Here is a 14,989-nt window from a genome sequence, read left to right on the forward strand (position 1 = left end):
TGATGCGAACAGAGGTGGAGTCGCGAGACAGAGGGGGCTCGGGGCGAAGGAAAGGGGCTGGCGCCGGCGATGCATACGTGGAGGTGAGGGCGTCGGGGTTAGAGGATTCAGGCAACCGGCGAGGTAAGTCTTGCCGGAGACTGGCCCCGTAGGCCGACCTCGCAGCAGCACACCATGGGAGGTGGTCGCGAGGTGCAGAGGTGGGAGGCGGTGGAGGAGCAGAGGAGGAGGGGAGTGCGGGCGCCATTGGAAGGGGGGGTCGGGGAGATTGGGGATCTTGTGGGGCTCTCTCCCCTAGCGGCACGAGGTGGAGGAGAGGAGGGGGGATGGGGATCGGGCTAGGTTAGGGGATTTAGGAGTGGGTAAGGCTGGGCCTTGGCACGCCTAATGAGCGGTGCACTACTACTCTCTCTCTTTTCTTTAATTTCTTTCTCTAAATTATTTAATTAAAAATGTGTGGTATTATTTTTTCCCGTTGCAACGCACGGGTCCTTTTGCTAGCTGAGTCTAATTGAGTTAAAGTGCTTTGAGTCTCACACCCTATTTAATTCATAGAGATAAGAGAAAATGAAGTTAGTGGCTATGCATGCATGTTTTTCTACATGCACCATGCAAGTCCAATAAAAGGAAGGATGCTGCATTTATTGTCTTGGAAATTGAATATATGAGAAATATTTCATTGGCTAGTTAGAACTAGTGTCGTCCACTCACAGTTCATCTTGATTGATGAGATTTCAGATTTACACCCTATAAACCAGAAATGAGGGTGTTACTCCCACTATGGCCAGCCTGAGGGCCGGCCCTGGAGACTAAATAAATGTTTGGAGCGGAATGGTCTTCACATGCCACTCCCTTTGTTCCAGAATATGTCTCATGGTTTTAGCTTAAATTTGAATAAAAACCAGGTCACTTGTTTTAGAATGAAAGATGTACTTCCTCTGTCACGGTTTAGAAGACATGTTTAAAAATTTTCTGGAAGCCAGGAGATATTAATTGACTATGAGATGAGTTAAAAAATAACATTCACATTACACATGCATATAGAAGTAGTACAATGAAGTACTAATTAGCTGCTAATAGTAAATGGAATGCGCCCTAAACCTTGTCTATTGTGGAAATGCATGTAAATTTAACTATACATTTTAAACTGTGACGGAGGTAGTAAAATTTTAATGACAAACAGAAATTATGTCAATTAGTTTGGATCGGAGAGAGTATCATTTTCTAATAAACTATGTTTTTGTTTTACATATATGTTTTGTTTGCTGATCGTCTTTGTTCCCAATCCAACAAAGCTAATCCAGGGCTTTCGCTGGGAAAGCAATTACATTAATATAAAAGAGTAAAGCTACATCTACAGGCATTCTCTTACGTACCATGACCTGATGCGCAGGACTAGATTAAAAAGGAAAACGAAAACGGCCCATCCAGTAAAGTTCACCGGGTATTTATTACTGACTCTTTATCTAAATATAAGTTTTTTTTAGAGGTTTTACTACGGTTTATATGCGGATGTATATAAATAAATTTTAAAGTATATATTAACTTAGGACCAGTTCTTTTGGCTCAATACAAAAAAATTACTGCTTCAAGAATGAAAATGATAAAAGAACTCATCTCTATCCAAGAGTTGTCCAGAATCGTCCAAGAATTGCAGTGCAATCTAGAATTACCGAAAGTTGACGATTCTGACAATTCTGACCAGTCCCGTAAAATAAAATTGTTCGGCTTGAACCACTATCCCTATTGAAAACACAATTTACGTATAGAATGTCATTGGGGAGCCAGGCCAAGCGAGGCAAATCCTCTCCATCGAACCGCTTCGCCCGCCCCGCACTACTCATTCCTCCTCCTAGGGTTGAGCACCGCGCTCGTCAGATCCGTCGGAGGGAGGCTCCTGTTGCGCCGCCGCCTCAGACCTCCCGCCCCTTCTCTTCCTCTCCATCCCGTCGGGCTGCCACTTCTCTTCCTCTCCTTCCGGCCCGCCCTTCTCCTCCTCTCCTTCCCACCGCGCCGCCGCTCCAGCAGATCGGTCGCCTGTCCATTCCCGTCGTGTCGCCGCCCCAGCAGATCGGCCGCCATCCATTCACGTCGTGCCGCCGCCCTTGCATCAGGTGAGTTGTTCATCACCTGCCTTTCTTCTCCCGCATGCTCTCTTCCTGGTATTAATTTGTATGGATGGCTGCTATATGTGGAGTTAATTTGTGTTAGCAATTCATCAATCATTTCAATCTAGGGGCGTTTGAGACGTTTCAACAGACAACTCATGCAATAATTACGTGCTAGAATTACAGAAAAGAACTGGACAGACATTTCTGTGGCGAGACAATTCTGTGGGCAGTTTTCCAGAATTATGATTATAAAGAATTATGTGATGAAAATAACTGACCCTTATTCTGCTTCGTATGTAGTTCCTAGTAAAATCTTTAAAATGACTTATCTCCCCTAATAATAAAGATCGGAGCGCTTCTGTCGTCCGTCGTGGCGTTTTTACAAAAAAAACTTCTGTTTTTGGTAAATCAACCCGCAGTCCCTTCTTAAGTGGATCTGAGAAAAACGCTTCATTGTTTCAAAAAATCCTCCTACATTTGTAAGAATTTCAATCACGATCTTTGTTTCATCTTATCGCAGACGCTCCATCTCCAGCACCGGCGAGGTGAGGGGCGGCGCGGTGGCATCGTGGGGCGGCATTCCGGCGAGGCAGGGACAACCATGGGGCTCGACTCGCCCTCCGGCTCTGGCTCCGGCACCGCTCCAGGGCGCGGAGCGGGGCCGAGGAGAGGCCCGCCTTCGGGGACCGCACCAGCTCTGGCTTCGCGTCCAGGGAGCGGCGGAGCGGCGGCGAGAGCGGGCTCGGGGAGAGGCCCTTCTTCGGGGACCGCACCAGCTCCGAGCGGAGGCAGCCCGGCCAGGAGTTCTATAAGGATATCTTCCCGGGGGCGAGCCCACGTCGCCCGGCGGGTCCACCAGCCGCCTGTTGTCGCGGTCCAGGTATTTGGTTCAGTTAGTGCTCTGCGTGTTTTTTTCATACTCAACTACTGAAGTGATGCGAACAATAGTGGTGCCTGTTGTTTTTCTTATCAAGTTGTAGATATTGTCATGCTACGAAATGTGAAATTGTCAACATTGCCAAGTTTTCACTTATATATGCTTCTTGCAGCTTCTCCATGAAGTTCACCAGAGGTGTGGACAGTTCACTGCCTACTTCTCCATCCCGGCTTACATCCAATAGAAATGATGATGACACATCTTATGGTTACAGTGTTCCAGTTTCACCGAATTCATCCACGAACAGTTCTTTTGCACAGGGGGTATCCCAGCAAGATTCGAAGAAGAATCCCTTTTTGTGGCATCGATATCCCTTCCTATCCCGGTTCCGTTCAAGTGGAGATAAGAAGGAGAAAGACACTTCTCAACGTGTTAACTCTATGGACAGTGAATGTGAAGGGACTCCTATTAGCTCAGCAAGCTTCATCAGCAGCGACAAGTTCCATTTTTCATTCTATAAGTGGGCAGGGCAAGACAAAGAAGGAGCACGGCGGCAAGGTGATTTGAGGCTCATGGTGGACCGGATCAAGCAAGGGGAAGGTCAGATTCGTCGGCTGACGGCGTCGGCAAGGGGTTCAATGGCGGCCAGAGGTAACTCGCAACTCTTTAGACTTTCATGGATAACAGGTCAGCATCCGATAGTGCTCCACTGTTTGCCGGAAGTTCGTCAGTGGGTTCTACACTTGACGTATGTGGACAAGGAGGCTTCAAATCATGGTCTTTGATTCTCTGGCAACCTGTTGTTCATTGCGTCAAATATCTCTGCAACCTCTCTTCCTTCCAACTTGCTTTGAGTGCTTGACTACATCTCAATTTGATCTGATCTATTTTTCTTTTACTACTTGGCCCCTGCTAATCTCTCTTTGCATGTATTATTGGCACTAATTAACTTTGATGAGATAGCAATGTTTCTTACTGGAGAGATCCATGCATCTACAATGTACTTTTATAGTCGGCAGTTCCTAGAACTAGCACAAAACATGCTCAATGACCCTGAAGTACAAACAGATTACTAACTAAAGTGCAGTAGCGCAGGCAACTAGATTTTACATGAGAACGCATTTCAGTTCTTTTAACCAGTCTGCAGCCCATTAATACAACACAATTACATTTCTAAAAAATTAGCCCCGGTCATGCTCGCTGCCACAAGCAAGTGCACAACTGCAGCAGTGGAACCATGGCTCGATGCCTGGGCTAGCGTGTGGTACGCCCTTCTTCACGTCCAGCGTGGGCTTTGGTACACGCACAACGTGAATCAACGCCGTGGTATTTGCTAAAGCAAATCTAGAAGCTCCAGTTCCTGGAGGCCGTGGTATTTGCTAAAGCAAATCTAGAAGCTCCAGTTCCTGGAGGTGTTGGACACCCGTCATGCAATGGTATAGTCAGTCTTTGGACTGATAAACTATTGCCTTTCAAGTGTTGAAGTATTTTCCTTCGTGGCTAGAATTATTCAATACAGTCAATGATGTTGCAAGATCTGATTATTTTTTATAACTTGATATAAGGGACATCAACCTTATAATTGAACTATTTCAAGTTTTAGAATTATTCAATGGTATTGTTCTTTCTTCAGTGTAGATGCATGATATTACATGATTAAACATGTCAATTTTATAACTTGATTTAATTGTCTATATTATGCTCTATGTGCTATTACCAACAAAAATAGTACTTCCTCTGTCCCAATAATATAAGATGTTATTACATCCTATGTGTATATTGGATGTAATAACATAAGTGTGGCAATAATGTGTTTGCACCAGTTAAGGGAGAGCTTATTATGTACATTGTAAGAAACACGTCATGTTTATTCCCCATCATTTAAGTGTGTGCCATTCTATATTTGTTCATGTTGCTTATAGTACATTTTCAATATTTTCAGGATATGATTATGATGATGATGCATACTGCTCCTCTGGAGTCTACGTCTCTTTGGATTCTTGGACACTTATAGCCAATGAGACTACATTTTCGGTTGTTAGCTGGAGCTATCACTATGACTGGAAATTTATTTCCGCTCAAGTAAATTTATATGCTCACTGAAAACCAACGACAGTCAACACTTATCAGCAGTTTGCAATTTGTATTAGAATGTGCCTAAGCCAATGGTCAGACAATCTTGGTCATGATTTATGTAGATTGGATAGTTCCTTCAAACTGCGCTCTTCAATCTTGAGTGGACAATTATATGTTTCCTTATAGAAAATTTACTATATGTTTCATAAATTGACTGATTATTTTGTCCCTGTCAGATTAAACTAGGTCTTGATTTGAAGGTACAATTGATTAAACTAGGTTTGTTTGTTGTACTAACGATGCTCTTTAGACACACATGTGGTCTTCCTCATTCCTCAGTCGTTATGAGTTGGGCATAGTTTCGCGACCCAGCCAATCCTGGTTCATCGCAACATATGTTTTCTCCACACAAGTTTAAATAATGCAATCTCTTCTTAGGCTATCAAAATATGAGCTTGATGAAGGTAGACAGATGATGACGTCCCTTACTTTCTTGATTAATTAGGAAAATGACATTTTTTTCTTCCGTTGCAACGCACGGGCATATGTCCTAGTTATATTTAAGAACTGAGGGAGTAACTGAGGTTGAATAGACCCCTAGCTTTTTCGTTGCCAATACGTAGGTATATCATTTTTTATATATAAAAAGATGGTGGTCTCCTCGACGACGCCACAACAAGGAAAACAACTCCCAGTGGCTATGTCATGAGCACAAGGCACATCCATCAAACCACTGCCGGTAGGGGCCATTTTCTTGTGAATGCCTTTCACGAGGAGCCACCTTTTGGATTGTTGGTAGAGTTTGATCCGGAGATGTTTGCTGTGGTGTCTTCTTTGTAATCATAAACAAAACATTGTTTGCCATTTGACACGAGTCAACTTTGTAGAAAACCGACGCCACCACCAGAATAACCCTATATGCCGGCGGTTTCGCACCTAAGAGCAAGTACAATAACATACAGTCAGTAGACTGTAAGAATTAAAATATTATATTTTTACTGAGTTGGATGAGAGAGAAGGAAAACGGGCTCTTCGTGAAGAGCTAGCTCTAGCACGTGCTCGTAGGTGCTTTGTGAGAATGAAAGGTGAGTCATATATGATAAAAGTAATACTCTTTTATAACTAACTATTGTACAAGCTAGCTATGAGATAGGTTATAAGACTGCGTATAGCCAGCCGTTAGCTATACTATTAACCATGCTCTAATATAGTGACGAATTTTTTTGTATTGCAACAAAGTACACCGACATCCATCCAATTGTTAGGCATTTATTGTCGTCTACAAGCATCCACTTATCGATGCAGAGGTCCGTAGATATCCTCCTTTTCGTTGAAAAAGTAGAGCCGCGTTGAAGAATAATTATATTCTTATTTAGAAGTACAATACAATGCAAAATGTGGATGCTCGTGTACACACATACACTTATACACCATCCATCTAATTAAACGGCTCGAGAGAGTGTGAGTATATATGATTAGAACTGGATCACAGGCCGTAGTTACTCATTAGTCAGTACTCAACACCAAGCCAACGTACGTACATGGAGCTGTATCGTACCACATTTGTGGGGTACGATACAGCTCCCTGTTCGTACGTACGTAGTGATAAACATGCACGTGCTGAAAACAAGTGTGTGAGCGTTAATCTGCCATCTGCAGGGACCTAATCCAGTCCTCGTCGGACTCAAGAAACGACGCCAAGGCTCTAACGTCGTCCATCCAGTCGCCACCGCCCGACGATGCCGCCAAGCTGCTGCCGCTGCACTCATCTCCGTCTCCACCCACGGCCCGCGTCTCTGTGACCCGCTGGAGCGGCGCCGCATCCCGGCTGAAGAAGAGACCGCCCGTGCACCTCACGGGCTTGGGCGCCCACACTGCGGCCGACAACTTGGGCGTCGCAGCCTTGGCTCTTGTTGTAGCAGCCCCGGGGTTGGAGGAGACGGAGCTGGCGGAGGTGCATGGCGTGGCGACCATCCTGGTGGTAGATCGCTCCGGGACCGGCAGCGCCTTCCGCCCGAGGGTGCTGTTCCAGTAGTTCTTGATTTCGTTGTCTGTTCGGCCGGGCAGCCTGCCCGCAATGAGCGACCACCTGTTACCGAGGAGCCTGTGGAGCCTGACGATGAGCTCCTCCTCGTCGTCAGAGATGTTGCCCCGCTTGATGCTGGGCCGGAGGTAGTTGAGCCACCGCAGCCGGCAGCTCTTGCCGCACCGCCGCAGGCCTGCAAATTGTCTTGGCGCGCGTGAGTTCGTCACTCGCTTACGTTCAGTTAGCTCTCCATTGTCTATGACAGAACGGTAAGTACGCCTACGTACTGTCTACCAAGCTAGCTAGGGACTCAGGTGGATTAGTAGCAGAACGTACGTACCGGCTTTCAGGGGGACTTCCTTCCACCTGCCTTCGCCATTCGCCTTGACGTAGGAGGCCAAGGTTTCGTCCTCCTTGCTCGTCCATGCCCCTCTCTTCACCCCTTCCCTGGCGCTCCACGCCCTCCTCCCCATTCTCTCCTTCTCTCTATCTCTTCTCCGGTGTGTGTTGTGTTGTGTTAGAGAGCGAGAGAGTGAGGGTCCGTCATCTTTGGGCAGCAGGGTTGTTGCCGTATTTAGTCATTAGCGCGTCTACGTGGACCCGTTTAGCATTGTACAATAGCGCGTCTACGTGGACCTGCTTTGCACCTTCAATCCACAGTCATCGTGAGCGACACTTATCTCAGAGTTAGATGGACCAAAAGCTAGGAAGGCTCCATTTGTCCAATGAACAGCGCGGCCATTTCTTCGCCGTCCAAGATCGCCGGCAGGTGAGATGTACTATGTCGTATTTCTTTTGACAACTGAAAAGGATCGTTGCCCTTTGAGTCCAAAGAAGCCAGAGCACGTAGCTTTTGCTCGACGGCTCACCTGTGTCAGCACGAGGCACCCGGACCCCCCAAAACCGAGGGGGGGCATCCCAGATGTGTGTGAGCATGGAGGGAGCATCCCACCCCGTTGTGGAATTATGTGTCATGTAACTATATTCAAACATTGATGGGAAATTCTATTTAGAAGCGTCGCATGATGGACATTCCATGCAGCGGCTTGCATCATTTCTTCTTATGCATACATGCATGCAATGATGTCATGAGATTCGTTTTAAATGATCGGAATTCAAAAACTTTTATCTCTTAAACCGTTAATTCAATCGATGATTCGTTTTCGTCGTTGACTTTGTTTCGATGAAATCTTCAAAACTAGATCCCATGTCGACATGTTTTGACAACTTTTTTTTTGCTCGTACTTACCACATTTGCTGTACTTACTTGTCCTATTAGTAAGTACTCCCTCCGTTCCTAAATATAAGTCTTTTAAAAGATTTCACTAGGTGAGTACATACAAAGCAAAATGAATGAATCTACACTTTAAAGTAGGTCTACATACATCCGTATGTAGTCCTCTAGTAGAATTCCTAGAAAGACTTATATTTAGGAACGGAGGGAGTACTTACTTGTCTGATAAAAAATAACTTAATCGCCAATTTTTTTGGAAACTGCGTATAAATATGACATCTAGACATAATCAAATTGGCAAGCACAAACAATTTTTTTAGGCGATTACGCGGAAAAATATGACAACTCAACATATTTAAAATTGGTGACCACAAAAAATCTTTTTTGATCATCGTTTGTAAATATGATAACTCGACATAGTTAAACTAATAAACACACAAAATAATTTTTTTTGGCAAAGTTGTATGTAAATATGACAAGTTTGCATATTTAAATTGGCAAACACAACCTATGACAATGCTTTTATATCATGTATAATGAAAACTGTTACATGGTTTTGTAGAAAAAACATTAAAAATATCAATTAAGTTATTTTTTCAGGCAAGTAAGTGGTTAATAATATGGCAAGTGGGGTCAAAAAATGTGGCAAGTATGGATGAAAAAAAATAGTTGACGGAACATGTCGACATGGGATCTAGTTTTGAAGAACTCGTCGAGAGAAAGTCAATGGTGAAAGCGGATTATCGATTGAATTAACGGTTTTGTAGATAAAACTTTTTAAATTTCAAAAGCAAAAGGAATCTTGATGACATCATTGCATGTATGTAGCATTTTTCATTATACATAATGATATCATTGCACGCATGCATGCATGAGAAAGATATGTAATGGATGATTAACAGAAGGTTAATTTTTGCATTGAAACGTGATTAAGTGAGCCGCCGCACGGCAAGACGGAGGTGCGGCGCCGCTCCCTAGCGTTGTCCAACATTGATATAGGAATTACTAATATTCAGAATACCTCATTATGAAATTACACATGTATTTATGCATGAAATTGCTTTACATGATTGTCATGGAATTATCATTTGTTGAAACGTACTTAATTTGTATGCTTAAAGAAGCTGGTCGATCATCGATGAAATACAATATAGTATTTATATTGAAAAGACAACCCGGATACACTGATGATCGGAAAGAGCTAAATCGTATATTTGGATTACAACCCTAATGGTGATTTACATAATTAGAGAAATTTACACTCTATTATGACGCGTTGCTCACAAGTGTGTGCTTTGAGAACATAAACGGGTAGAATCCGTTAACAGACAAATATGATAGTGGTTGATAATTTGATCTGAAATCTATCCCGGAAAACTTGTTAAAAATATTAGGAATCTTATATCTGTATAAGAGGTTGACTCTTTAAAAACACAATATAAAAAGGTCACTATCCTCTAGCCTTATATATGCGAATTGTGAGCTGCATCACGGATAAGCCTATAGAAATAGGGGTAGACCACAAATCTTAAAAAGTTTAACATTGGCATCTGAGCCGGATAAGGGTTGACAACGTACTCGTCAACTCGATTCGATGATTAATCAATTCCGCCGTGTACTCTCAACTCTGCCGATTCCATACCAAGATTGGTCTATCAGGCGCCGCCGCACTCTCGCCTCGCGCCGCTGTGTTGGGCACTGGGGCTGTTAATTTCATGTACGTTCAACGTGATTGTGGGCAGTAGTCAAGGTGGAAGGTGATTCTTTTTGTTGGCATAATAAGGATCCATGAAGGGGACAAACAGCAAGCAAGCCAATAAAAAATTATCCACGCGGAAGGAGGAAAACTTGTACATATGGTTGTTATTGGCGTCCGAAAATAATCTTCACGTACAAGTTTCTACGCTTCAAAAACCGTACCAAAAAAATTAAGGAATAGCCTATCATGCCGGGGGCAACTAGTAAGCGAACGCTCCTTCGGAAGCCTTTCAGCGATCGCTCCCGCGCGCCTTCACTTGGCGCGTTTTCAGCCGTCGCCACGTGTCGCGCTCTGAGCGTTCCCTTCAGATTTGGTTTTTTTATTTTTCGCATGCGTTTCCATCTTTTTTTGAGTAGTTTTTTTTCTGATTTTTTTATGTTACGGTTTTTCATCGATCTTTCTTAATTTTTTGGACGAAAATAAAAATCATTTTTTTCCGCAAAAAAACGTGTTTTCTTTTTTTTACGCTAAAAAAATCGTTTTCTGTTTTTTTAGATGCACGGTTTTGCCTTCACGGAAAGGAAAAAAACGCGCTTTCATTTTTTTGCGAGAGGCAAGGTTTTGCCTTCGCGAGAGGCACGGAAATGAATAAAAACGTGTTTTCTGGTTTTTTTACGAGATACGCGGTTTTGCTTCCGCGAAAGGCACGGTTTTGATTTCGCGAGAGGCATGCCCGTGCCTCTCCCGAAAAGGGAAAAACGCGTTTTCTGTTTTTTTTCTTTTGCAAGAGGCACGGTTTTACTTCCGCGAAAGGCACGGTTTTGCCTTTGCGAGAGGCACGCCCGTGCCTCTCCCGAAAAGTTGGAAAACGCGTTTCTGTTCTCTTTTTTCGGCGAGAGATACTGTTTTGCTTCCGCGAGATGCACGATTTTGCCTTCGCGAGAGGCACGACCTCTCGGAAAGGAAAAAAACATGTATTGGTCAGTTTTGTATGCTACTAATCACTGATTTTGGGTCCTGCTGCGATCCGTACGTTTCGGGAACCCCGGGGTCCCGTTCCGGGGAACTCGTCAAAACTCGCAGTTTTGGCCTATTCCGGCCAGTTTTGGATGCTATTACTCACTGGTTTTGGGTCCCGCTGTGATCCGAATGTTTTGGGAACCCGGGGTCCGGTTATAGGGAACTCGTTAAAACTCGTAGTGTTGGCATATTCGCCCAGTTTTATATGCTATTAGTCATTGATTTTGGATCCTGCTGCGATCAAAACTTTCGGGAACCCCGGGGTCCGGTTACGGGGAACTCGTCAAAACTCGCGGTTTTAGCTTATTCTCGCCAATTTTGTATGCTATTAGTCACTGATTTTGGGTCCTGATGTGATCCAAACGTTTCGGGAACCCCGGGGTCCGGTTATAGGGAACTCATCAAAACTCGCAGTTCTGGCCTATTCCGGCCAGTTTTGTATGCTATTACTCACTGATTTTAGGTCGTGCTGCGATCCGAACGTTTCAAGGATCCCAGGGTCTGGTTACGGGGAACTCGTCAAAACTCGCAGTTTTGGCCTATTGTGGCCAAGTGTGTATGTTATTAGTCACTGATTTTGGATCCTGCTGCGATCCAAACGTTTGAGGAACCTTGGGGTCCGGTCAAGGGAACTCGTCAAATCAAGCAATTTTGGCCTATTCTTGCCTGTTTTGTATGCTATTAGTCACTGATTTTGGGTCCTGATGTGATCCGAACGTTTCGGGAACCTCGGGGGCCGGTTACGGGAAACTCGTCAAAACTCGCAGTTTTGGCCTATTCCGCCCAGTTTTGTATGCTATTAGTCACTAATTTTGGGTCATGATGTGATCCGAACATTTCGGGGACCTCGGGGTCCGGTTACGGGGAATTCGTCAAAACTCGCATTTTTCGCATATTCTGTCGAGTTTTGTATGCTATTAGTTAGTCATTTTGGGTCATCATGTGATCCGAATGTTTCGGGAACTCCGACGTCCGGTTACGGGGAACTCTTCAAAACTCGCAGTTTTTCCTATTGTGGCCAGTTTTGTATGCTATTACTCACTGATTTTGGGTCCTGCTGCGATCCGAACGTTTCGGAAACCCGAGGGTCCGGTTAAAGGGAACTCGTTAAAACTCACAGTTTTGGCCTATTCCGGCCAGCTTTGTATGCTATTAGTCACTGATTATCGGTCCTGCTGCGATCCGAACGTTTCGGGAACCCCCGGTCCGGTTACGGGAAACTATTCAAAACTTGTCACAACCTGTGAAGGTGAGAGTAATCGTTGGAATGTGTATTCGCTAACTAGTGATTTCGAGGCCACACCCAAGCTGGACCATGACTCTTTGTTGGACTGCCAGCCCACATCACGCTACAGATTACTCGCACCCATGCATTGCCCAACTGGGCCTGGCCCAATAAGGTTGATTTACCTATTCGCTAAGACCACTCAGGCCACTACGCAGCGTAAAAAACAGCAAAAAGAGTGGCCTTTCCAGAATTCGAACTTGAGCCAAGGTCTTTACATACGAGTGTGCATCAGCACTACATGACTTCCTTCAATTATAAAAGCGCCAAAAGTATAAGAAAAGCTGGTAGTGCTATTTATAGCATGTGTACTGTATCACTGAGTTTCCTGAATTATTTTTTAAAAACTCACGGTTTTGAATAATTTCATCAATTTAGAAAAAAAATCATCATTTTTTAAGAAAAGTTCACAACTTTGAAAAAAGCTCATCAATTTATTAAAAAAATCATTTATTTCGAAATTTCTCATTCATTTTGAAAAAAGTTCATCAATTTTGAAAAAGTTTCTTCTATTTCCGGAAAAAGTTCATCGATTTGAAAAAAATTCATCAATTTTGAAAAAATTCCATCTATATGAAAAATGCTCATTGGCTTTGAAGAAAAGTTCATTGATTTTGAAAAGAGTTCATCGATTTTTTTAAATAGTTCATGATTTTCTAAAAAAGTTCATCGATTTTGAGAAAAAAAAACATTGTTTTCAAAGAAGTTCATCAATTTGAAAAACATTCGTTGAATTTGAAAAAAAGTTTATTAACTTTAAAATTAGTTCATAGATTTTGAGAAAAAGTTCAAATAATTGTAAAAAGTTCATAGAAATTTAAAAATAAGTTCCTCTATTTACAAAAAGGTTCATCAATTTGAAAAAAAATCACGAGTTTCGAAAAATTCTATTCATGGATTTAGAAAAGATGTTGCTCTATTTGAAGAAAAAAAGTTACGAATTTGAAGAAAATAAAATAGAAAGTGATAAAGGAAGAAAGAAAAAAGAAAAAACAGAAAAGAAAAATGGAAAATGAAAACAAAGAAAATAAATAAAACGAATAAAAAGTTGAAACAAAGCGGATCCGGGTGTGTGGCCGGGTGTTGTCACGAACGAACCGTCAACAGCTAGGTGTGTTGTTCGAATCCCAGTAACTGTGGTTGTTTTTGCGGATTAAAACTGCAAATTGATGGGCCGGCCCAGCAAGGGGCGCCTGCAGACGCCAGTTTGTGAAAATGCACACAAACGGTTGCCTGCAGCGCTAAACGGACTCGCTGAAGGGCTAGCGAGCTGGGAAGGCAACAACCTCTTTTTCCTGTTTTTATTTAGTTTTATATTTTTCACTTCTGTTTTTGTACTTTTGTTTACACTTAAATACATAAGTAAATAAATTATAGAAAAACACTCTTCAAAAAACATTTGAAAACGTATTGATCATGTATAAAAAATGTTGAATAAGTATTTGAAAGATGTTGAACAAGTATTTAAAGACATTCTAACAAGTATTTGAAAATTCTAGAAAAAGTATTTGAACATAATGTTGATAATGTATATAATTGTTTTGAAATAATAGTTGAAAAAATGTTGAGCAAGTAGCAAGTATTTTTTAAAAATTGAACAAGTGTTTCAAAAAATATTGATCATATATATAAGAATGTTGAGCTAGTATTTGAAAAATGTTATATTATTATTTAAAAAAATGTTGATCATGTATAAAAGAACGTAGAATGGAAAATGAAAAGGAACAAAGAAAAAACAAAAAATAAATCAAATCCAAGAAAAAAAAAACAGAAAACCATCTGGACTTGATTCGAGTAGGTCGCATCTCTTTTAGGTAACATGAACTGTGGGCACGCGCGGTGGCTAGCACCGATTGGTCTGTTCACCGAGTAAATTGTGCTTAAAAATGGGGCAGCCCAGTAAGAAAAACTCTGACGCGACATTTTTCTATGAACTATCGCTTTAATGGAAGTAATAGTCGTCACACAGAAATCATGCAGTGGAACGCTTTGAGCTTCAGGTCGCAGCGCTAAAGCCGTGGGATCAATAAGGCTACCAACGGACTCTTTCAGTGGTCGTCATAACTCACAAAACTACACAATACCCTGTGCCGTCTATTTTCTTTTCTAAACTGTGCGTAGAAATGAGACGGCCCAGTAACAAAAACTTCGAGTGAGACTTTCTATGGACTCATGCTTTAATGCGAGACATAGTCGCCACACGGAAATCATGCAGAGGAACGCTTTGAGCTTCAGGTCGCGGCACTAAAGTCATTGAATCGGTGAGGCTACCAACGGTCTCTTTTAGTGGTCGTCGTAACTCATAAAACTACACAATTCCCTACGCAGTTGCTGCGGAATCGATTACACTATGTTATGATGATATTTGAATCTGTGAAATATAAATATTTAGAATAATAATATGTGATTCAAAACATACTATGACTTATTATATTTGACTATGTATAGTTAATTTGCAAGAAAGAATATGTATAGTTGTCAAATATTTATTAAATATAAATAGAATAGTACAATGAAAAAATATTTTTTCATGCATGATAGCATGTGATAGTGAGTCTTTTCGCGTGCATGGTTGCATATTGTGGACCTTATCCCATCAATAATTGTATGATGATATAACATACTTGCATGTTAAGATAAATACTCCCTCCGTACCTAAAT

At 42.3% G+C, this 14,989-nt stretch overlaps 1 protein-coding gene and 1 pseudogene across 1 annotated transcript; one reads left to right on the forward strand and one right to left on the reverse strand.

Moving 5' to 3' along the window:
- Positions 1-2: 2 nt before the first annotated feature.
- On the forward strand, positions 3-3,555 carry LOC123450850 (annotated as a pseudogene).
- A 2,858-nt stretch (positions 3,556-6,413) lies between these two features.
- Positions 6,414-7,575, reverse strand: LOC123447336 (anthocyanin regulatory C1 protein-like). Its single transcript, XM_045123928.1, has 2 exons — positions 7,431-7,575; positions 6,414-7,283 (listed from the first exon to the last, which is right to left on the reverse strand). The coding sequence occupies exons 1-2, from the start codon at positions 7,561-7,563 to the stop codon at positions 6,706-6,708; spliced, it is 711 nt and encodes a 236-aa protein (XP_044979863.1). The 5' UTR covers positions 7,564-7,575; the 3' UTR covers positions 6,414-6,705.
- Between the last annotated feature and the right edge of the window lie 7,414 nt (positions 7,576-14,989).

This window comes from Hordeum vulgare, chromosome 4H (genome assembly GCF_904849725.1).
Source record: "Hordeum vulgare subsp. vulgare chromosome 4H, MorexV3_pseudomolecules_assembly, whole genome shotgun sequence".
NCBI classification, from domain to species: Eukaryota; Viridiplantae; Streptophyta; class Magnoliopsida; order Poales; family Poaceae; genus Hordeum; species Hordeum vulgare.